The 25,737-nt window shown below is 42.7% G+C and overlaps 1 protein-coding gene across 1 annotated transcript in view; it reads right to left on the bottom strand.

Moving 5' to 3' along the window:
* Window positions 1–1,066: 1,066 nt before the first annotated feature.
* Window positions 1,067–25,737, bottom strand: part of LOC143924729 (chemerin-like receptor 1) — a 31,677-nt gene continuing 7,006 nt past the window's right edge. The window contains exon 2 of the mRNA XM_077449161.1: window positions 1,067–3,320. Within this exon, the coding sequence (XP_077305287.1) occupies window positions 2,238–3,311 (1,074 nt within the window). The 5' untranslated portion in view covers window positions 3,312–3,320 and the 3' untranslated portion in view covers window positions 1,067–2,237. The remainder of the gene's footprint in view (window positions 3,321–25,737) is intronic.

Genomic DNA, 25,737 nt, shown 5'->3' with positions numbered 1-25,737 from the left:
GTTGTAAAATATTTTTCCAATAGTTTTTAATTTTGAGGCAGATCACAGGTGGGCCATTGTTCCCTTCTCCTTACAGCCTCTCCAACATTCCTGGGATTTCTCTGGTTGATAATTGCCCAATTTATCTGGTGTTGCGTACCACCTTGTCAAACACTTATAGTGTATCCTATTTCTTAGTAGCGTAAGATGTAATTAAGATATCGGAGGGCCTAATTTCAAACTCCAAGCTCTCAGTCTAGGGCCAGAACTTGCATTCAAAAATCAACTCATGTGTGGATAGAGATGGGCCAACTCAGTCGAACATTTTGAAGTGATACTAAACTCTGGTTTAAAAAAAAATAAAAATTCAAATGCGTTTTCCTAAATCAAAAAAGTAAAAGCATGGACGAGGCTTCCTGACGGCTTGCTTCCAGAACCTCAGCAAGACAGTTTTCCAGGACAAAGCATGATTTGTCATTGATATGCCATGTTTAAAGTGGTTGTAAACCCTTACAACCAACTTTGACCTACAGGTAAGCCTAAATTAAGGCTTACCTGTAGGTCCAAGAAATATCTCCTAAACCTGCACGGTTTAGGAGATATTTGCCGAAAGACAGGCACCGCTGTCTACGGCGCATGCGCCGCAGACAGCAGCGCACAGGCGCACTGAGCACGCCGTGAGTGGCAGCTCCCGTGCGCATGCGCAGGAGTGACGTCATTGTGGCTTTGCCGAATTACAGCGGCGGAGCAGGAGACCCACTGAGAAGATGGATGCGCCGGACTACAGGGAACATCGGTGACTTCATGGCTCCTGTGTCAGGTAAGTGACACATAATGGACTACTATGCGATGCATAGTAGTCCATTATGCTTTACCTTTGCAGGGAATGAAAGAGGAAGTAAACTCATCAGGGTTTACTTCCTCTTTAAGACCACCCAGATGTGAGTTGTTTATCTTGGAAATAAACGTGCTTGGTTTTAATACTATACTTTGTGATGCTGCTTCCCTCTTCCTTTGGTTTCCCACAGAGCCACTTCTTCTCTCTTCAGCTAGCAGCCTGTCAGAAATCATGAAATCAGGCCGAGACAGAAAAACAGTTAAATCACACTTGTTTAATAATGAAAGTAAAAAAGAACAAACGTACTTAAAATATAGCCAAAGTTCAGTAACCACAACGGAAGTCAGCCAAGCCAGAAGTCAGGGATCAATGTAGTGGAACAGCAAGTAGAATCTGGAGCAAGGAGGCATGTCAGCAAAGCGAGTCTAGAACAGCTCAGAGAAGGAAGGGCTGAGCCCAGCCCTGTCACAGCTACTGTGTATCCCTAGGATCGGTTATTCATGGACTATCCCGTTTAAACATAAAAGACTGAACTTTTTGGATATTATAGCCTTTTGAGCTACTAACCATCTAACCATCCACCACTGGTCTACCATTCTCCAAGCCCAGTGTGCCACTTTGTTCCTCTTGTGCTAACTCAAAAAATGACCTTCTATTGATCTAATCCTCTTCCATATTCCCTTTTTGTTTTGTTGCTGTTGTAACCCAATGTTCTGTTAGAAGGTGGCCACTTTTGTTCCCCATGTTCCCACTGTATTTAGAAATGTAGCCACTCTCGCTTGCTTGCTCCTCAAATAAACTAGTTACTATGGGATGTCTAAATCTAAGGGGTAGATCTGAAATGAGTGAAAGCTCTGCTGATTTTATCATCTCATCATGTGCAAGCTAAAATGCTGTTTTTTATTTCCCTTGCATATCCCCCTCGGATCTACAGTGACTTTACTTCCTGGTGCACTTTCAGTGCACTTTCAAGTGCACTTGCAGTGCAAAGTGGATTTGCCTTTAGTAAATAACCCCTAGTATGTCATGCTAAATTAAAGTGCAGTATCTATAGAGGGTCACTAACGTAGCAGGAGGTGTACTGAAGTTTAGAGGTGACCTGGTTGATAACATTGTTTGGAATTTCAGTGTGGCAGGGTCACAGAAAGTTATGACCTAACTAGATTTCTGGCAGGATCCACAGTTTTTTGGGGAGTTTTTTGCACTTATAAGACAGGTTTAACAAAACCCTTTCAATGGTATATTTAATGGGCTAAAATAAACCAAACAGGAGAGGTTTGTGGTTTGAGTTTATATAGACGTTTTTCCCAGGAGAATTTTTTAATTCCATTTTAAATAAATACCACATAAAGCATGAAACAGACCACATATTTGTAAATTATCTGAGAAGCAGTAGTAGTTACTATAACCTGCCTTAATTTTAACACAATTTTTTTAGCATACTACATATTAGGTTTCTCACTTGATTCCCAATCAGCACATAGATAATCGGATTTAAGCAGCTGTTGGTAGCAGCTATGCTGGAGAGAATTGGAAAATACATAATAGTTTTGTACATCAGTGTAAATTCCGCAGCGTAAGAAGAAGCCAGGAAAATGATCTGCCCTAAGACCAGCGGCGTCCGTGAACAGAAGAACGCCATGATTGTCACAATGACCACTCTGTACAGTCTGGACGATGGTCCTGACTGAGAATTTTTTACCTTAATAGCAATGACTAGATTAGTGAGAAGGATAATGCAGAGTGGAATGAAATAGCCAATCACAAACAGAGAAACTAAAAGACCAGTTGTTAAGGAAGACATGTTATTCCACATAAAGTCATGGCCTTCATCTCCCATATCTTCACAATCTTCTAGTGACACACTCTGCATGATTTCTTTTTCAGTGACGTTCATGGCACTATGGATATAAGCTATATTGCTGAGGTCATGGGAGAATAGTGTGCATTGTGTGCTTTCACCGTGCTTATATTCATTACTGTGAACAAATGCAGGAATGCTGGACATGGTCGCCGTTAGCCAAATGAGGGTGCAGACAGAGTAACAAATCTTCTTGGAAAGGAACTTCATGTGCCATATTGGTTTGGCGATGCTCAAAGCACGGTCAATGTTGAGCGCAATGAGGATGTAAATGCTGGCGTACATGTTTACAAAGGTAAAGAAATTATAGGATTTACACATAAACTCTCCATAGGGCCAGTGTGCCTTTAGTACTGAAATCGCGTTAAATGGCAAGAAGAAGTTGAAAGTGAAATCAGCAACCGCCAAGTTCAAGAACCATATTTTTGATTTGGAATTTTTCATTAGGGACATGGTAACAGCAATCACTGTAGCATTTCCCAATAATCCAATGAAACAGGTGAGTATAGACAACAGGAAGCTGGCATACTGGATAGCAGTTGGGTTCACTGGACTGGGGGCGAGGCCTTCAAATGTAGGATTATTGAAGATGTTCCAGAATAGTTTACAAGTCTTTTCATGCAGCTCGTCCATTGCTAGAACCTGAAAGACAAAACAATGGACAATTATGACATTTTAGCAGGTAACAATTTAATGACACATTCTTGGCAAAAACTATTTTGTAAGGGCAGGGTGCAGGGTAGCAGTTGTTTATCATGTCCTCCATATTTCCTCCTCGTGTGGTGGGAAGCAAGGGTCATATGAGAGGCATACCCCAGGGTGGGTTCTTCTGGGCTAAGCTAGGAAAGGCCAAGGCTGCCATGGGGGAATACTCAAACTCAAGGCAGGTCTCCACTCTCAGAGATGAATGTACATTCGTACTGCAATGGTTCTCCAGTTAACTCTCGGTTCTCCATGACAATGTACACCTTCTCTATAATCTGCATTTAAAAAGGAACAATCTGAGCTCTGTCTACATCCACCAGTCTCACATTTTCAAATACTACTCCTCAGTAGTGGAGTGGGTCCCACCGTGCACTCTGTAAACCTCTATACCTCTGTACAGGATGACAACATTTCAAAGCCACGCAGGGACCCTTTCTCAGGCAGGTAAACCTTGTGAGGTCACTGACGAAGGGGCCCTGCGTGGCTCCAAAACATTGCCTTATGTTTACCATGTGACCACGAAAATAAAGGTTTGGATCTTTTTGAGGTATCCTTGGTGTCCTGATGATATTTCTTCATTTTGATCGTCCATGGTTTTCTGCCTATTGTCATTACAGCACCCAGCATTACTGAACAGCCATTTTCTTGAGCATGTGCAGGAGGAACATTGCGTTTGTACAGGATGGGAACCTCTGTGGTGTGAATCCGCTCCCGTTGCTCTAGGAGACAGACCGCTGGTGGAAGGAGTGTCTTCAACATCTCCCTTACTGCTAAAGGCCATTCCATCTATAACAGGTACACGCTACCGACAGGCTGCTTGTTACACTTCTGTTACCCTAGGTAACCACTTCTTCACATTACTCCACTTCACACCAGTGTCTTCATACCCCAATGTGTTAAGACCTTGTCAGTGCACTATGTGTGTGCCGGTTACTTGGAATACACCTCTTCAGTAACTTTAGACCAGGCAAGGGCAACATCTCAATACTTTACGTTGTAAGGTTTTTCTACATCCCTACTCCTAACTACAGTCTTGTGTAGGGGAAGTCCAAGCAATTGGAGCCCTTCGGAAGCTTTCTCAGGCAGATGTGCGTCCTTTCAGATGCATACTCCAGAACTGGTGTCTTTGGGGTGAATCCCAGGTTCTGATGCCTTTACATCTCGGCGGTGATAAATAACCTCCTTCTGCTCCTCACAGGTGTCATTCTCTGTCTCTCTCCCTTATGGGCACAGATCTCAGCCCTCTCCCTCTCTTTACTGGACCTCTCTCTCCAACTACTCCTCCCTGGGAGCTCTCTCCGTACTGGACCACTGCCCCATAATTATATACTGTAAGATTAGTGAGCTGGAACCCAGACAAGAACCTGCCAAAAAGACCAAGTAAATAGGAATGGCATTAACTCCTACCCTCCTGGCTGGGACAGCATTTATCTGGCTAATTCAACCCGCTTACATATTTTTTACCCATCCTTCCACCTACTTCTAATTCATTCTGTTTGCCCCTTTTTACCTTGTGAAGGCAGATATACCCCTAAGTTCCCCATCCAGGTCCCACGCCATCGTTGTGGGAGGGCCGCTGATCCAGCCATGTGGTATCCCTCCAAAAATGCCCCTCTGCTGACATCCACCTTTTTCTTGATCCTGGAGGACCCTGCCAAAGCCTTTAGAATAGGAAGTGTCCTTGTCAGGAACTCACGTGCACACTAATAGAAGGACCTGAACTGTAGACAGAGGAGGAAAATGCTTGGGGCTAGGGTATCACGTGGCCCTGGCCACAGGTATGTGATAGGGGCTTTTACACAGAGTTGTTGTTTTATTTAATATAATAATTAAGCAGAGGTTGATGGGTGGGAGGATTTTATCCCAAAGCAGGCCTGTAAATGCATATGCTACAACTGCACCAATAGCATTATGGGCCTTGCTACATACACTCCAACTAAGCAATAGAATATTTAAATTTTAAAACCTACCACAAGCCTGGGTAATTGAAGCTTAGTATATGATAAAAACAAATAAAGCATAGGTTTCTATCAGAAATAACTTTTCAAACCGTTATAGGCAATTACATTTAAATGCGAATATTGACTTATTGTTATAGTCAGGCTAGGCCCTGCCTCCTTCCACCGTCTGGGTGTCCCTATTGGTTCTTTAGTAGGATGTTAGGCATCTCTGGCCAATTAATAGATCTGGGGATGGAGAAAAAGGACCAGGTTTGATCTTTATAGAAAAAGACAAACTATAAAATATCATTTTAATGGGATCTACTAGTTGTTTTACAATACTGCTTCACTAAAGAGGACTTCTGCATTTTTTTTATCATTTGCTCATTTTGCATTGCTTTTTCATAGACTTACTTTAACCACCATTAGCCTGTAATACCTATCCTTACCATCATGCCATTTTATATCATTTCTTTTTTAGACAGATAGAAATTTCATTGGTGGAATTTATTAACCACTTGGCTTTTTATTTTTTACTATATAATGTACAAACCGCCAATCTTTTTGAAAAAATCTGTTTCTCTTATTTTCTGTCTTAAAATATATCAAGTAAAATGTCAGGACAATATAAAAAACATCAGAAAATATTTTTTTTTAGAAAGTAGATACCCCAAGGTGATTTCTTTTTTTACATGCTGGTATTGCAGTGAATAAAACATGGAGCTTGGCAAAAGTGCACTATTGCAGTATCAATATAATGTACAAATCAGACACAGAGGGAGGAGGAGGTAAAGGGATTAATGTACAGGTCACTGCAGGGGAAGGATGGAGAAGATGGGCTTAATGCTTAGGATAAGGTAGATGATGGGTTAATATAAAGGTCACTAGAGACTTGGTGAAGATTAGATGTACAAGGAAGGAGGGGCAGTAAAAGGGTTAAAAAAGTATCCCATAAATAAACTCTCCATGTACCCTGAATTTGCTGAACTTGCTTGTGCCCTAGAAGTCATTGTCATTAGTTCTGCCTATCTCTGTTGTAAGAAGAAGGGATGGGCTCTCTAGTGTAAACAGTACACTATTGATATTTGTGATTGCTCACTATTTCTGCCTATCTCTGTTGTAAGAAGAAGGGGCGGGGCTCTCTAGTGTAAACAGAACACTATTGATATTTGTGATTGGTCATCACATGAGTCACATGGTACAGAGCCACACAGATTGGCTCTGTACGCTGTGTCTGTGTACCAAACCAGCCAAAGGCAACTCATTAATGAGTGCACTATCCTCTCTAGAGCTATTTCTGAAGTGCGCTGCAGTATATAAACGCAGTTTGTGTACAATACAGCGGCAGGGAGGTGGTTAAAGGGGTAGTTCACTTCCCTTTGAGACTTTAAAAATAAATCTCTGCAGTAATTAAACCTACAATAGATAAACACAAAAATGTGTTTGAAATTGTGGTTTTTATATGGTACCAAATATCACATACAATAAATAAAATATGAAAGACAAAAGCAATACAACACCTTCTGGCTCTAAACCTCATCATCTGCAATTATTTGCTAGTGTAATATACACAAAAAACACATGATGGGATATTCCATGAGCCCCAAATCTCTACTTGTTTTGTTAAAATTTAAACCCCTTCAGTATTAGAGCCGGTTCACACAGCAGGCGATGCGAGGTGACACGACTCACCTCGCCTCGCTCTCGCAAGTCGCCCCCGTTCTGTACAATGGAACCGTTCTGAGAGGAGCGACTCGAGTCGCTCCGACTCAGAAAAAAGGTTCCTGTACTACTTTTGGGCGACCTCGGGGCGACTTGCATTGACTTCTATACAGAAGTCATTTGCAAGTCGCCGCTGAGGCCGCGGCAGGTCGCGGCGAGGCAAGTCGGAGTCGCCTCGCCTCGCCTGCTGTGTGAACCGGCCCTTAAAAAAAAGGTGTTAATTCTACAAAATATTTACAACATCAATTTCACACAAAATTTTTGGCAAGTACTGTATTTGTGTATTCATGACTGGTGTGACCAGTCCCTGAAGTTTCTTCTCTAATGTGCCAGCAGTCACACTCTGACATCACATAAACCAATAGTCCTGCATTGTACTTAGGGGTGGCGATGCCTAAGCAAGGAAAAAGGCAAGTATTATTCTAGCTTATTTCTCTACACCCTAGGGCAGAGGTCTGCAAACTTTCTAAACAAAGGGCCAATTTATTGTCCTTCATACCTTAGCAGTGGCCGGACCGTGGCCATCGGGAGTAGAAAATGTCCCAGCATCAGCAGGAGTAATCAATGCCCCATCTAATGTTAGTGAGAGGAACTGTGCCCCATCATAGGTGTCATTGGGAGGAACTGTGCTCCATTCTTAGTGTCTTTGGCAGGAATTATGCCCTATCTTTGATGCCATTGGAAGGAATTGTTTCCCATTGTTGATATCAGTAGATGAAATAGTGCCCCAAAGGCCAATAAAAGCAAGGCAAGGGCTGCATCCAGCCCCCGGGCAATAGTTTGGAGATCACTAGCCTACAGTTAACAACTGTGTAACCTTTGCACTGCGGGGTGGCCCCATTAAGAGCCCTTTCACACTGAGCCACCCATAGCGTCAGCGGTAAAACGCTGCTATTTTTAGCAGAGTTTTAACGTTGGATTTGCAGCGCATTTTGGCCGCTAGCGGGCGCTTTTAACCCCCGCTAGTGGCCGAGAAAGAGTTAAAACCGCCCACAATGCGACGCAATGGGGAGCAGCAGTGGAGGAGCGCCAAAGAAGATGCTGACAGGACCTTTCCTGACGTCCTGCCAAAGCACCGCTCCAGTGTGAAGCCTCAGGCTTTCACACTGGAAACAATGGAGCAGCTGTTTGAGGGTGGATTGCAGACGCTATTTTAATGCTATAGCGCCTGCAAAATGCCCTCGGTGTGAAAGGGGTTTTAAAGTGTATCTTTTTAATTTAAGTCCACATTTTGTAAAATTTTTTTGTAACCAGTTTCTTTTTTTGAACTTGTGTCTGTAGAAGTCTCTTGGGGGTTGATTTAATGAAGCTGGAGAGTTTAAAATCTGGTGCAGCTGTGCACGGCCAGCCAATCAGCTCACAGAATCTGTAACAGCAGCTGTTTACCTCATTGTATCTGCTCATAGATATAGGAACCATCTATATGATACAGTGCCTTGAAAAAATATTCATACCCCTTGACAGTTTTCAAATTTTTTCATGTTACAACCAAAAACTTAAATGTATTTTGTTGGGATTTTATGTGATAAATAAACACAAAGTGGCACATAATTGTGAAGTGGATGGAAAATAAATGGTTTTCAATTTTTTTTACAAATAAATATGTAAAAAGTGTGGCTTGCATTTGTATTCAGCCCCTCTGAGTCAATACTTCAATACTTTGTAGAACCACCTTTTGCTGTAATTACAACTGCAAGTCTTTTTGGGGATGTCTCTACCAGCTTGGCACATCTAGAGAATTCAATTTTTGCCCATTTTTCTTTGCAAAATAGCTCAAGCTCTGCCAGATTGGATAGAAAGTGTCTTTAAACAGCAATTTTTAAGTCTTGCCACAGATTCTCAATTGGATTTAGGTCTAGACTTTGACTGGTCCAGGATATACATGCAAGCAAACAGAATAATCCCTCTGGAAGAACTCTTGTGCACAAGCCAAAACTGATTCCCTTTAATGCTCGTAAGAATTGTGCACTGGCTAATAGATATGCACATGCATGAACACGCGCACAAACACAAGGGGTCGCGCATCCCCGTGTGCACCTGTGACAGATGCTGGTGCCAAACAGACTATTTAAACCCAGCCAGTGCTCAGATTCAATGCTGCCTTGTCTTCAGCCTCCTGTGTATCTGGCATCCTGTGAACTGCATCCAGTTATCAACCCGGCTTGTCTTGACCATTCCCTGAACTCCACTTGCATTGACCTCGGCTTGTCCAGTGACCATTCTTCTGTCTGCTCCTTTGGCTCCAGTTCCACTGATCGGATCCAGACTCGGCTTGCTTCCTGACTACGTTCCTGAGAGGCCTTCCTCATCCTATCAGGCTCTGCTACCAGGTAAGTGATAGACTGGGCAATTCTAACACATGAATATGCTTTGATCTAATTCTAAATCATTCCATTGCAGCTCTGGCTGTATGTTTAGGGTCGTTGTCCTGCTGGAAGGTGAACCTCTGTCCCAGTCTCAAGTTTTTTGCAGGCTCTAACAGGTTTTCTTCTAAGATTGGCCTGTATTTGGCTCCATCCATCTTCCCATCAACTTTGATCAGCTTCCCTGTACCTGCTGAATAAAAGCAACTCCATAACATGATGCTGCCATGTTTCACCATGGGGGTTCAGGGTGATGTGTGGTGTTAGTTTTCTGCCACACATAGCATTTTGCCTTAAGGCCAAAAAGTTAAATTTTGGTCCCATCTGACCAAAGCATCTTCTTCTACATGTTTGCTGTGTCCCCCACATGGCTTCTCCAAAACTACAAACGGAACTTCTAATGGCTTTCTTTCAACAATGGCTTTCTTCCTGCCACTCTTCCATAAAGGCCATAACTTGTGACGTGTACGACTAATAGTTGTCCTGTGGACAGAGTCTCCCACCTCTTTGCCCGGCCTGTCAGTTTAGGTGGACAACCATGTCTTGATATGTTTGCTGTTGTGCCATACTCTTTCCATTTTCGGATGATGAATTGAACAGTGCTCTGTGAGATGGTCAAAGCTTGGGATATTTTTTTATACCCTGACCCTGCTTTAAACTTCTCCACTTTATCCCTGACTTGTCTGGTGTGTTTCTTGGCCTCAGATGATGCTGTTTGTTCACTGTGGTTTTTTAAACAACCTCTGAGGGCTTCACAGAGCAGCTGTATTTATACTGAGATTAAATTACACACAGGTGGACTCTTATTTACTAAATAGGTGACTTCTGAAGGCAATTGGTTCCACTAGATGTTAGTTAGGGATACCAGAGTAAAGTGGTCCAAATACAAATGCACGCCACATTTTTCAGATATTTATTTGTAAAAAAAAATTTGAAAACCATTTATCATTTTCCTTCCACTTCACAATTATGTGCCACTTTGTGTTGGTCAATCACATAAAACCCCAAAACGTTTTTTGGTTGTAATATGACAAAATGTTGAAAATTTCAAGGGGTTTGAATACTTTTTCGAGGCTCTGTCTGTAAGAATGTCTTCAGGTTGTTAAAAGGGAACTGCACAGTACTGCTTATTCTCCCCCTCCCCACAGCCTGTAACTGAGTTGTAGGGTTTTTTCTCTTGTGGGGTGACAAGTATCACATTTTTGTAGGTATCTGTTCTCATTTCTGCAATCTTTTCCGAGGCCACTATGACATTGCTTGCACCATCTCCTCCCCACACCCAGGCTCCTTAACCGATTGCGGACCAGCCGTCACAGTTTTACCGTGGCAGGTTGGCTCCGCTGTGCGAAATCACATTATTGTACGTGATCTTGCGAGGCCCAGATAGCAGGTGCGCACACGCACCCGCCGCAAACTCCGTGAGTCCGACCATGGGTTCCACGGACGCGATGTCCGCGGGGATACCCACGATCGTCTCACAGAGAGAAAGAACGGGGAAATACTGATGTAAACAAGCATTTCCCCATTCTGCCTAGTGACACTGACACTGATCACCGCGCCCTGTAATCGGGAGCGGTGATCAGTGTCGTGTCACACATAGCCCACCCCCCTATAGTTAGAATCACTCTCTAGGACACACTTAACCCCTGCAGCTCCCCCTCCTGGTTAACCCCTTTACTGCCAGTCACATTTACACAGCAATCAATGCATTTTTAATCACACTGAGCGCTGTATCAATGTGAATGGTCCCAAAATAGCGCCAGATGTGTCCACCATAATGTCGCATTCATGATAAAAATCGCCGGTCGTCGCATTTATTAGTAAAGAAAAAAAAATGATTAATAAAAGTGCCTTAAAACTATCATCTATTTTGTAGACGCTAAATCTTTTGCGCAAACCAATCAATAAATGCTTATTGCGATTTTTTTACCAAAAATATGTAGAAGAATACATATCGGCCTAAACTGAGGAAAACATTTTTTTATATATATTTTTGGGGGATATTTATTATAGCAAAAAGTAAAAAATATCGCTTTTTTTTTCAAAATCGTCGCTATTTTGTTGTTTATAGCGCAAAAAATAAAAAACGCAGAGGTGATCAAATACCACCAATAGAAAGCTCTTTGTGGGAAAAAAAGGACGTCAATTTTGTTTGGGAGCCATGTCGCATGACAGCGCAATTGTCAGCTAAAGCGACACAGTGCCGAATTGCAAAAAGTGCTCTGGTCTTTGGCCAGCCAAATGGTGCGGGGCTGAAGTGGTTAAAACATACCAAGAAGCTGTAGGACCAGTCTCCCTGTCTCATACAATCTCGCACATGCACATTAAGGTGCTGGTTGTGAATCACCAATCCCAAATCCAAGATGGCGGCTCTCGGAAGCTGCAGTTTTTAGAAGAATCGGACGTGAGAAGACAGTGCTGCGGTCCATGATTTTTAAAAGTCAGCAGCTACAGTATATGTATCTGATGGCTTTTAATTTTGAAAAAACATAGTGAATTTCCTCCTTTGATGAGATTACTGCAATTTGGCGTTATTTCGATGTTTTGATAATACACTTTTTGGCTGTTCATAAATTATTTGTGTGAGTACATAAAAAAAAATAGTTTTTGTTTGTAATTGCCAAGGGAGATAATGTTGGCTTTTATTTCAAACCACACTTCAGCGATAAGGAAGCAGCATTCTCAGCCCGCCTGACCCCAAACAGCCATAGCTGCTTTCATTTAGATGTGATAGTTTGCACTGCGCACCTCTCAGAGGATCCAGTCCCTGGCTCCCAGTCCCTCCTTTACAACACACCTCTGGTCCTTAAGGCTACTTTCACGCTGAGGCAGTTTTCAGACGTTTTAGCGCTAAAAATAGCGCCTGTAAAGCCCCTGAAAACTGCCTCTCATGCCTCCCCAGTGCAAAAGCCCAAGTACTCTCACACTGGGGCGGTGCACTTGCGGAATGGGAAAAAAAAAGTCCTGCAAGCAGCATCCTTGGGGCTCCTACAGCGCCCCTGCCCATTGGAATGAATGGACAGCGCTTCTGAAGTGCCTGAAAAGCAACCCCTTCTCGGGGGTTAAAAGCACTGCTTAAACAGTAGTAAAGTGCCGCTAAAACTAGCATCGCCTTACCGCTAATGGACCCGCCGCCCCAGTGTGCAAGCAGCCTTAACAGTACACAAGCTTTCTGGGGCTGCTCTCCACACAGGTAGACAATTGCACTCATGCCGGCTATGTAATTTATACAGTATAGACCAGTGATGGCGAACTTTGGCACCCCAGATGTTTTGGAACTATATTTCCCATGATGCTCACCTATACTGCAGAGTGCATGAGCATCATGGGAAATGTAGTTACAAAACATCTGGGGTGCCAAGGTTCGCCATCACTGGTATATACAAACAGTGGGCTTTACCAACTTGAAGACAAAGCCTTTTCTGGTACTTTTTGTTTACAAGTTTAAATCAGTATTTTTTGCTAGAAAATTATTTATAACCCCTCAAACGTTTATTTTTTTCTATCAGAGACCCTAGGGAATAGAATGGTGATCATTGCAATTTTTTTATGTCACGATACTTGCGCAGTGGTTTTTCAAATGCTATTTTTGGGGAAAAAATACATTTTAATGAATAAAAAAAAAAACACAATATATATACACCCCAATTTTGTTGTATAATAGGAAAGATGATGTTACACCACTTAAATAGATACCCAACATGTCACGCTTTAAAATTGCCCATGGAATGGCGACAAACTATGGTACTTACAGTGGTTGTTACTCAAAGATGTACCGTATATTCACTGGCAGCCCCTCTGTTGTATGCAGCAATAACACACTCTGTAAGTACTTTTTTAAAACCGTGCCTCTAAATACCTTTTTACTGTTATCTTCTGGCCAGCCATGGGACTCCTTGCCGCTCTGCTACTACGATCCCTGGGCTACAGTGGGAGGAGCCGAGATCTCCCTCTGATGTCAACCGAGAGGTCACGTGACCGCTGTGCTGACCTCTCAGCACCTCTTGCTGTAGCCCTGGATCGTAGTAGCAGAGCGGCCGGGAGTCACGTGACCGGCCTAAGGAGAACAATAAAAAGGTATTTAGAGGCACTGTTTAAAAAAAAAAACATTTACAGCGTGTGTTATTGCTGTATACAAGAGAGAGGCGGCCATTGACATTTCAAAAACTTGTATACTAATAGAGGCGGGAGGGGGACCAGAGGAGGACAGGGAGAGCTGCGGATGACGGAGTCAAGTAAATTTTCCAGGGTGTCAGGGTTCAGCAGCCATGATAAACCGTGGTCAGTTTACAGGGGGGAGGGCAGAAACTTGCAGGATCAGCCAAGTTTTTTACAGCTTCCAGAGGGGCAGATTAGACAGCACAAGCACTGTTCTGTTTAACCTGCTATAAGGGAACAGGATTTCTCTTTTATTTTATTTTTTTAGGGTTACAAACAATTAAAAAATATCCATAGGCGATGCTTTTAACGCCTTTCCAGGTTACCTGTTTAGAGTTACAGAGAAGATCTAGCCCTAGAGTTATTGCTCTTGCGCTAATTTTTGTGGCAATACCTTACATGTGTGGTGTGAACACCGTTTTCATAGGTGTGCGCGACTTACATATGCGTTTGCTTCTGCGCACGAGCATGGAGGGATGATGGGGGGCGCTTAAAAAAAAATTCTCTTAGTTATTTTTGTTTTTGTTTTACACTGGTCCCTTTATTTTTATATTTTGATCACTTTTATTCCTATTACAGGGAATGTAAACATCCCTTGTAATAGAAATAAGGATGACAGCTCCTCTTTATGGAAAGATCTGGGGTCAAAAAGACCCCAAATCATTGCTTTAACTTAAATAGCAAAAGATCCCTAAAATATTATTTTTTTGATATTTTGCTAAAAAAAAAATTGTTTATTTTCAGCCTGGACCGGAAATGACATCATGACCTCACTCCTGTCCTCCAAGGCCATAGAGTTGTATTTACTCTACTCTTTAATCGCCTATGACAGCAGCTGTGGGGGGGAGTGCTTTAATGAGAAAGAAAGCCTTTGTGCCGCCTTCGGTTGTTCTCATTGGCCAGCGCAGAGTGACATCACACCTCCACATGCGCAGAGACCAGCCCGGCGCTGTAAGCTGAGCACAATTTAGCATGCCAAGTTTTGCCAGGCAGCACCACCTGTCAAGTCTGCTCATTAAAGTCATTGTAACCGTATGACTTGGTAATTGCATTTAGGACCATATGCATTCAGGGACAGAATGCAGGTATTTTGTATTTTGGGCTTATGTCCCTGAATGCATATTATCCTAAACTACCACATAGTACATCATTCTGTCCTGTCCAGCCAGCTTAATGCAGACTGCAGGCAATAAGACAGCACCTGTGCCCTACAGCATGGGCGTAGCATAAGGGATTGCAGAGGTCCCAATCGCAACCCCGCCCCTAGCTCCAGGGGTCCCCTGCAGCCTCCCTGCCTTATTATCATATACTCCACAAAATCCAGCTCGGATCTGCCCTAGGGCCCCACAGCCATACGCCAGCACTGGGCTTCCACTTTGCCATCCACAGTCCACACCTCTCTGTTCTCATTGGCTGGGGAAAAGCTGTGAGAACAGCACAGAAAGGGGAAGTGTCTGTGCTGTGTGCTGGCAACATGGAATGGTAACCAAGCTCAGTGAGTTAAGAGGAGGAGAGTGCCATCCTGTAGCCACAAGGGGACCGATGTCACTGGTGAGGTAAGACACCACTCAGTGTCTTCTAGTCACTAGCTGGGATTCTCTGTACCCCTCTCCACCCGGGGATGTCCGCTTACCCCACTTCCCTGACAACTGGGGAAAAGACACGCACCTCCGGGAGGTGACCTTCCACAGCACCTGCCAAAACTGACAGAGAAACCTTCAGGAATTGCCAAAACAAATCCCTTAACACCTCCTGAGGGGCTGCAGGCTTCAGATTTCATGTCACATGGCTTTGCCCCCCAGATCTAAGTTTCGCCCCCCCAAACCCCCTGAACTCCCCCTCCACCTTGGATGCTATGCCCGCTGCTGAGCTTCTTTCCCAGTACAGTGCTCTATACTGCTCCTCCTCTGCAGGGCTGAAATCAGATTCCTTTAGAACCGAGCCAGTCAGGCATGATCTGCACAGGGTGTATTTGCCCACTGCAACTACACTGCCATTCCGACCAGAGAATGTCACAGGTCAGAATGGCAACATAAAATCCAGATACACCCTGTGAAGGGTGATAGGAATGTGATTTCAGCCCTGTGTATTGTTGGGGGGGGGGGGGGGATGGGGGCTGTTTACAGTGCTGGGATGGGATGGGATGGGATGGGATGGGAAAGGAGCTCTGCCAAATGACCTGCCTGTCCTCTGATTCTCCAGCAGTGATGCCTGTCCTCTGATTCTCCAGCAGTGATGCCTGTCCTCTGAGACTCCAGCAGTGATCCCTCTCCTCTGATTCTCCAGCAGTGATGCCTGTCCTCTGATTCTCCAGCAGTGATGCCTGTCCTCTGATTCTCCAGCAGTGATCCCTGTCCTCTGATTCTCCAGCAGTGATCCCTGTCCTCTGAGTCTCCAGCAGTGATCCCTGTCCTCTGATTCTCCAGGGGTGATCCCTGTCCTCTAATGTAAGGGGGAACTCTGGGAAAGCTAAACTCTTAAGCCACTTTGAGTATCTTGGCATGCGGTGGGTGTATCTGCACACACGGTGGAAGTGGTGGGCGATAGTGGGGGGGGGCCCAGGTCAACTTTTGCATCGGGGCCCACAAGCTTCAAACTACGCCTCTGCACTACAGGCACACCAGCTAAACTCCTAGTGTGAAAGGGGCCTAATGATGCAATTTCTCAGGGGTTTGTTTCCTAATGATTACAGCAGTGGACCATACCAGTGTAATGTGTGTTGAAGAAATGGCCACTTGTACTCTCCATCAGAAACCCTTGTGACAGGAAGACAATGCAGGGGCATGACTGGTACCGGACACTTTTTTGAGATGGGAACGAGGGGCACCAATTAGCAAGTATGTAGGCATAGGACACACCTCCTGCCACGCCCCCATAAAGGAAAAGTATACAAAAAAATGATTAGTTAAACCCACAAGTGCTTTTTTTTTACCACTACTATTCCTTTATACAGGCTTTTGAAATTTACAAATTCAGCAATTTAGAAATGAATGAAAGGTTGAAAGGGAAACATTTTTTGAAATATAAAATTAGTTTTTTATATACAACTATACAGATCAGACTAAAATTAGGGAAAAATGAGGAGGAAATAGGGACAGAGGGACCTTGTTCCAAATCAGGGACAGTTGTCATTTTAGCATTGTTAGATCTCGGTGTAGAAGCATAAGCCTTCAGCACGAATAGTTCTGGAGGTAAATAGTATAATTAGGTAGGTTTGGAGGTTAGGTAGGTTAGGAGTGGAGGTGAGGGCAGGATTAAATTGATTGTAAATGATCACCTTGTAAAACAATCCGTTCAGTTTAAAAAAATAAATGAAAGGAAAAACTTATAAAAAACATTATAAAAAAAAAATTATCTTTTTTATAAGTGATCACATTCCCTCTGCTTTCACCTGCATAATAGCTGGGGGGGAGGAGAAGCAGCAGTACACTGAGCTTCCCAGTGAATGTCTGTGCAGCGGGGGCATGTCAGGACAAGTCTGATCATTGGAGGAGAGCACACTGAGTTCCAAGAAAAGCTAGAAAACTGACCATGATGTGTTCTCCTGCTTAGTCTGGTCAGTTTTTAATAGAAAAGCAGAAGAACAGGCAGGGACACCAGGGATTTCACACAAATGAATCATAAAAAGAGAACATGATACTTTATCATACAAGTACATGGTACAGCAGGAACATATCAAGAATATAAAGTTTTTAGGTAACAAAGTGTTAGGTTACAGTAGGGTAATGTTATAATCAAAGCTTGCTTGGTGCTTCTGTGAATTGAATTGGTATTATTGACAGACCCTTTAACATAACCCATTCCAGTAGGCAAAGAACACTCAGCTCTTGATCAGGGGCGGACTGACAACTCATGGGGCCCCCGGGCAATAGAAGATTATGGGGCCCCCAGGCAATCAGAAATTATGGGGCCACATAGTATACATAATCGCACACACAGTATACAATCACACAGTATACACATACATGTGCACACAGTATACACAGACATGTTTCTGTTGGCTGAGAAGGTACTGGAGAGGTGGGGCAGCTATAATCTCTGGGAATTTTAGACCAAAAGGATATTGGTAAGGGACATTTAAGAGACAGATGTAAAAAAAAAAAAAAAAAAAAAAAAAGAAAAGATTTTTACATACTGTCCCTGGTTTTACTGAGGCTGGCAACCCTGATGTGGCCCCCTAGTGGCCCGGGGCCCTCGGGCAGCGCCCGAGTGGCCGAATGGTCAGTCCATCCCTGCTCTTGACTCTCCACTTTTTTGATTTTATTTACCAGACATTCAGGCAAACCCTCCACAAAAGCACTTGTTTTGAAGGTCAAGTTAAAGGGTCTGACGTTGCTTCCAGGCAGGGTTTTGCTGGTGTGAATATGCCCCTTTTCTTGAGTTTAATCAACATAGCTTTGCAGCTAGTCATTGAGGACTGTAGTTACCGGGATCAGTCACTCTTCTCAGTCCACCTCCAGACAAACATTTTTGAAGGAAAAAAAAGAAAAAAAGAAAAGAACAACCCACCCACTCCAGAAAAAAAGAAAAAAGCAGACTCGATGGACCACTTGGTCTTTTTTCCGCTGTCACTTCCCCGTGTTTCCATGAAATCCTACTAATTAACATGATGATCCTACAACCCACATTTTTTAAAAGAGGAAATCTATTACCTTGGATTGGAGAGATGGACAACCAGACTTGACGTTTGTTAAGGTGTTATCGGTGTAACTTCTCCCACATACATTGACTTGGTGCACAAGACAACTCACAGAAATAATGGAATGGCACTTTTGTTTAGGGAGTGTTTTAAAGACACCAGGAATGGAATCTGACTTGTAGCCAGTGTTAAAATGTATTGAGTAGAAAACATTTATAAGCATATTTTATTTATGATAAAATAATTCTTGTAAAGTGCTTTCCTCGTACAAACTGGAATCTAGGTGTTAGCTTTGTATGTAAAACTGTGTATATAATGGGTTCTCAAATGTACAGTTTGAATGTCACTGTACATTTCTGTTGTGTATTGAAATATATACTATTTATATAGATGCACAGCATACTATTTTTTATTATTTTCAAAAAATGTTTCTGCATTTGTTTGCTGGTCACTAGAATTACACATTATTTTATAAAGGAATAAATATATAATTGGGCTTTTCTTTCTGCATGCTGCACCAGAAAAAGACCACAAGGTGACTGTTATGCCATGTACACATGACCGGACTTTTCGACGGACTAGGTCCAACAGTCTTCCCAATGGACTTTCAGTGGAGTTCCAGCAGACTTTCTGAATGAACGGACTTGGACACACACAATCACACCAATGTCCAATGGATTCAAACGTGATAAGGTACGACCGAACTAGAATAAGGAAGTTCATAGCCAGTAGCCAATAGCTGCCCTAGCATCGGTTTTTGTCAGTCGGACTAGCAAACACACACACAGATTTCTCGGTCTGGCAGGAAAATGTAAAACATGTTCTATTTCTAAAGTCCGGTGGATTTTTGGCAAGCAAAGGTCCGATGGAGCCCACAGACAGTTGAATTGTCAGACGGACTCGTTCCGTCGGACCTTTGCTGTCAAAAAGTCTGGTCGTGTGTATGTGGCATTAGTTATTGGAATTAATTGGCATTGTGACAGTGCAAGCACCTGCCACTGTAAAAGTGGAAGTGGAAGTGACACAGGGTTTACACATATGCAGAGTGTGGGGCTCCGGAATATTGATTCAGAGAGGAGAATCGGGTTTCAAAGTTTTAACAGTTTTGGGAGGGAAGAATCCCCCAACCCAGTTTACAGGTCTTGCAGAAGACCAGCAGGCTGTGTGTGCAGGTGTGCACAGCCTTTTAAATTACAGGCTTGGGCATAGCTCAGGGCTCGTATTAGGAGGCAGGTGTGCTCTGCTCAGGAGACGGTACTCCATGCTGGAGACAGGAGGTTCCTTGTCCACAAGACTGAGAGAGTCAAGATAGCTAAGTGAGTCTGGAGCCCGGGAGGTGTCAGGAAATCCCTTATCAAGAGGTCAGGGTGTGGGCCCATGCAGCAGGGTGCTGTGACTAAAAAGACTGGGAGAACCCAGAGAGCTGAGAGAGGGGCACAGAAACATAGAGATACTGTTTGAGATGGCCTGAGGGACCAGCCAAAAGCCAAAGGCCAATATTAAAGGCCTAACCAGCGGCACTGCTGAATAGAGGAAGCCAGGTGGCCTAGTTTTTATGGTAATAAACCATATATACTGTTGAACTTCAGTCAGCACTTGTTTTACCAAAAGAAAACAGTATCCTCTATTATTGAGGCTGTGTGTTCCACTTTAAAACAGAGGATAACACTGTTCTCTCCCCTTCCATGGAGTCTGGATTTGGTTCTCATAGACCTAAACGTACCACCAAGGTGTTTTCTCCTTATATCCATTCCTATCCAGTGATTTTATCTACAAAGATTGGAAACACCGAGACAACTTCATATTTGTAAATGGTTCCTGGCACTCTATCCCTTTGCAGAGAAGATTGTCACAAAATAATCTACTTCTCCTTTAGTTGACACACCTCTTGCGTTAATAGTGATCCTTTAAGGACCTCACTGACAAGAAGTTGGGAGCAATTTTCTCGATTCTTCTACTCCTTGATGAAATCTCCAGCACACTCGTTTATCACAATTTGACTGACTGGTGTAAATCGCTAGACAGGAATCTGGGGACAGCTGATGTTAATACTCAACTCATTGATTGTGTTGACCAGATGATAATCACGTTGAACTTTATGTATGAAGCAGCTCTGGTTGCTAGCTGGCTTATGTCTTGGGTAACCCTTTATCTACCGAGATCTGCAGGGTGCACTGTTTTAAGTGCTAGTTGGCAGAGCAACAGTGTAATAAGGCCTTGTAATGACTACCCTCTGTGGAATTCCATCTTTTCAACTATTCACTGGACAAAATCAATAAGGTTGCAATGGGTGGGTAAAAGTATTCACTTACCCCACCTATGCAAAATGAAGGAACAACAACTCAGGTTGACACCTTCATATCCTGCATCAAAATACTCTTTTTTTTTCCTCCAAGCCAGATTCGGTCAAGACTTTTCAAGCAAACCAAGGGATTAAAGTATGCAATAAATCAGGGATATGCAATTAGCGGACCTCCAGCAGTTGCAAAACTACAAGTCCCATCATGCCTCTGCCTCTGGGTGTCATGTTTGTGGCTGTCAGCCCTTGTACACACAGTCGGACATTTCGACAACCAAATCCGTCGGATTTTGTCTGTCGGATCTTGTCCGAAACTGTTGCATACACACGGTCGGACAAAGTTGTCGAAAACTCTGATCTTTCAGAACGTGATGACGTAATTTCGTTACGATGGGACTACGTTCAGGCTAGTAGCCAATAGCTTTGATGTAGGAATTTGATCTGAGCATGCGTGGCACTTTGTCCGATCGAAATTCTCTACACATGATCGGAGTATGTCCTATCGGACCAGTTTGTCGGAAAATATTTCCAGCAAGTTTGAAAATTTGGTCCGACGAATATTCCAACGGAAACAGTTCGATGCATACCACACACAGTCGGATTATCTGACAACACGGTCCGATAGGACACATTCCGACGGATTCTCCGACCGTGTGTACAAGGGCTCAGAGTATTGCTATGCCTCATGGGACTTGTAGTTCTGAAACAGCTGGAGGTCCACTAATTGCATATCCCTGCAATAAATCCTCTACCATGTGAAAGTCCAACCCCTCCCCCGAGCTCCACCAGAGATGGGGGGGTGCCTGATAGCTTTCGCAAACATTTAGGAAGCTCCCAAAACCAACATATAGGTGCAGGATGTAGTATATGAAAGGTTTTGCCTCTGACCCTGAGCTTTATTTTTAGCTTTGTGTCTTCCAGTGTTGTAGTAGCAGACACACATTCTTTTAGGAATTGTGGAATAAGGTATTGTCATTGCCCTTCCTCCAGCCAAAAAATGTAAAGGTTTTATTAAAACAACTATTTGTGATACTTTTTGTTGTAAGTGCACGAATACGGCTACAATCACCTCAAGGCTTCCATTCAAACCTGTTTACAGTTTTCTCTGGATAAAACGATCAGACGATGACCTCCTCAAATCAAAATGTCTGTCATGGTGGCTTCTGTTCTTGGCATTATCACAAGTTTTTTTCTCCCACATGTGAAGATTCTCACAATGAATGCCAGTCTTCTGGGGTGGAGTGGAATTTTGGACCATCTGTCTGTTAAGTGTTATTGGTCTTATGAAGAATTGAAGCTTGTAATGAATATCCTAAAGTTGAGAGCAATTCATCCGTCATTACTTAACAAGACCCCCATTCTAGGTGAAGAATTGGTAGGCCGATTTTTTCAGGAAACTACGCCTGAATCCAGGGGGAATAGTCCCTCTGTCAGGAGCTGTTCGGGAACATACTGTATGTCTGCACTGAGCGATGCTGGATTTGGATCTGTTAGCTTCTCGGTTAAAGAAAAAACAAACAGATTTGTCCCCAGTTCGTGGAACCTGAAGGTGGATGCCCTGGTGGAGCTGTTCTGCTTTCTTTTACCTTTTGAGGTCAATAAACTTCTAAGGATCAAAGTCAAAGTGATTCCATTCAAAGCTCCAGATTGGCCTTGGAGAGTGTGATTTGTTTCTCGATGCTTCATGACTTCCACCAGATTGGCCAGATCATTGCTGGCTTTGACGGCCTGGCTGTTGAAACACTGGTTCTGAGATTTCTTTATCTCAGCTGTGCTTAAATAGGAACTGCAGTCTGCTCACATAATTTGCAATAAAAACATCTTTGCCATTCTAAAGCTTCCCTCCAACCACTTTGCATATTATTTTATATATAATGTGATTCTGTACTTGCCAAATATGCTGCAGAAATCTCCCTCCACCGAGTTTGGCTGCAACCATTTTAACTGTGGGCAACTGAAGCTGCTACCTGTTCACTTCTTGGATTTACACAGATACACAGAGGCACACCTCCAGCTCTACATCTCTCATTGGCTCTCTTATAACTCATCCCTTCCTAGCAAACTCTCACGAGAGTGATAGAGAGAGAGCTGTGCATGATATCATAAGCTTAGGCTTTTTACCGGACAAGAAACAGGAAGTGGGCTGTATAAGGCACTATTTCTCAACTCCAGTCCTCAAGGCGCCCCAACAGGTCATGTTTTCAGGCTCTCCATTATTTTGCAGAGTGGTTTAATCAGTTTCCCTGTCTTAGTAATTACCACAGCTGTTTCATCTTAGGGAAATCCTGAAAATATGACCTGTTGCCTGTTGGGGTGCCTTGAGGACTGGAGTTGAGAAACACTGGTATAAGATATTTACTGGCAGAAAAAAAATGTAAGTGACTTGGTAGATCCCCTTCATTGAGAGAAACTGTTACTTTGCCCTGCATTCATTGATCGGTATCACAATGGCAACCAAATTGTATTTAGAATGCTTGTTGAACAAGGAAAATTCATTCAATTCAGCTATTACCTGACATTATGTTACATCAAAATGAGTTAAATAAAGTCACTTGCATTATGCCAGCATTCTACCTCCCACACATCCCATGAAACGAGGAATAGATACTATATAAAGAATCCCAACAAACCTGTGTGTTCACGGAAGCCACAGAGCTCTCTCGAAGGCGAGGAAGCAAGCATTTGTGTTAGAGATTCAATCTACCTTATAAGGGAATCACACAGGAGTAAAGTAGTAAGCACACTACAGGAGCAGACTCAAAACACTAGAGCTATTTTTCAAACTGAAATACCAGTGCATTCATGTTAACACAGAGATGATTCTTTAAAGCAGAGGTCTTCAAACTTTTTCGATACAGGGTCTTCAAACATTTCAGTACAAGGGCCTTATTGTATATTTTTTACTAATATTCACGGGTTGAAAAAAAACAAAAAAAACAAACAGTTTTATAAATGAACAAATCCAAATGAACTGAATAAGTGTTTTTTTTTGTAGTTATTATCTTATGAGTTAGAACAACAGAAAACATTCCACATAACCTTAGAACCCATCAGTCTTCCTTTACATGACTGTAGGATTCGTCAACATTGGTCCTTACCATTAAAGACACAAACTGTGTGACATGGGTTTTATATGGCCGCAGCAGCCAAATTGTATTAACCAAAGAATAAAATAACATCACTTAAAACATACAAGAAACAAAACAAGAGGTCTTTGGGTGTCTTTTAAGGCACAAATTTTTAACTGTCATGGTCTATGTCCTCAGCTGTGCCCTGACCGGCTCGAGGACTCTGACATCACCCATACTTCCATATTACCTTCCCCCAGGGGACCCAGTTCCTGGGAGAACCACCATTACCAAGTGTAAGCGCCATACCTTAGATGGGCCCCACTAATCCTGTAACCACGTAATTCCTCACTGACCCCCCTTGAACCGCCAACTGCTGTGACAAATGGACAGTGTACATGATTCAATAATTCATAAATTATACCCAAATCTTTCTATGACCCTTTCCAAAAATGCAGAGGCACAAAAATGCATTGATGTGAACATGTTCCATAGGAACCCATGTTAAAAAATTTCCCTGCATTTCTGCAAAATGCAAAATGCATCAAAAAACGCACTAGTGTGAATCCAGCCTAAGGCTGGATTCACACCTATGCATTTTTAGCGCTTTTTGAATTTTACAGATTTGCACTACAGTCCGTTTAACATGTTTTCCTATGGAACATGTTCTGTAGTGCAAATCTGCAAAATGCAAAAAGCAGTAAAAATGCATAGGTGTGAATCCCGCCTAAGGCTCGATTCACATCTATGCATGTTGTTTTTGAGCGTTTTTGCAGTGCTTTTTGCGGTGCTTGTCGCGTATTTGGACACGCGTTTTTACTGCGATTTTGCCTCAATTTTGTCGGGTTCTGCATTTTTTTTTTACACGGTGGTTGCTTAGCAACCAGATATATACAGTGAAAAAAAAAACCCCCGCAAAACGCAAATCGCGGCAAAAACGCGGTACTTGCGTTTTTGATGCAGGTCCATTGACTTCTATTACATGCAAAACGCTGCATTTTGCATGAAAAATAGTCCCCAACCTTTTCCAAAAACGCAGAGGCACAAAAATGCATTGATGTGAACATGTTCCATAGGAACCCATGTTAAAAAAATTTCCCTGCATTTCTGCAAAATTCAAAATGCATCAAAAAGCACGCTAGTGTGAATCAAGCCTAAGGCTGGATTCACACCTATGCATTTTTAGCTCTTTTTGAATTTTACAGATTTGCACTACAGTCCATTTAACATGTTCTGTAGAGCAAAAATGCAAAATGCAAAAAGCAGTAAAAATGCATAGGTGTGAATCCCACCTAAGGTTCGATTCACATCTATGCATGTTGGTTTTGAGCGTCTTTGCAGTGCTTTTTGCGGTGCTTGTCGCGTTTTCGGACATGCGTTTTTACTGCGATTTTGCCGCAATTTTGTCGGGTTCTGCATTTTTTTTTTTTTTTTACACTGTGGTTGCTTAGCAACCAGATATATACAGTGAAAAAAAAAAACCCGCAAAACGCAAATCGCTGCAAAATCATGGCAAAAACACGGTAAAAAAGCGGTACTTGCAATTTTGATGCAGGTCCATTGACTTCTATTACATGCAAAACGCTGCATTTTTCATGAAAAAAGTCCCCGACCCTTTGCAAAAACGCAGAGGCACAAAAATGCATTGATGTGAACATGTTCCATAGGAACCCATGTTAGAAAATTTCCTTGCATTTCTGCAAAATGCATCAAAAAACGCGCTAGTGTGAATCAAGCCTTAGGCTCCATTTACACAAATTAGTTTTTTCCATGCTTTTTGCTTTTTGCAGATACAGGGGACAATATTTTTAACATGGGTTCTTACGGAACAGGTTCACATCAATGCATTTTTGTGCCTCTGCTTTTTGGAGAGGGTCAAGGACTTTTTTAAAAGCAAAACTGTGCTTTTTTGCTTTTTTTGGTTCAATAGACTTCAAAGGAGAAGCTGCAGAAAAGCATGTAGTGTGTTTTAACTGTGATTTTGCCTCAATTTGCATTTTTTTAAATCTGCCCAACAACAAACTTTCCCCCAAAAAAGCATTAAAACTGCATATCGCTGAAAGATGCGACAAAATCGCGGTAAAAGAACCCCGCAAAAAGCACTGCAGAAATGCTCAAAAGCAAACTGCATAGGTGTGAATGGAGCCTTACATCAGAGGGCTGGA

This window comes from Lithobates pipiens, unplaced genomic scaffold, assembly GCF_037356315.1.
Source record: "Lithobates pipiens isolate NorthernLeopardFrog02 unplaced genomic scaffold, aLitPip1_a1.2 Scaffold_22, whole genome shotgun sequence".
NCBI lineage: Eukaryota > Metazoa > Chordata > Amphibia > Anura > Ranidae > Lithobates > Lithobates pipiens.
The sequence above is the reverse complement of the archived record's forward strand: the minus strand, read 5'-3'. Positions and strand labels throughout refer to the sequence as shown.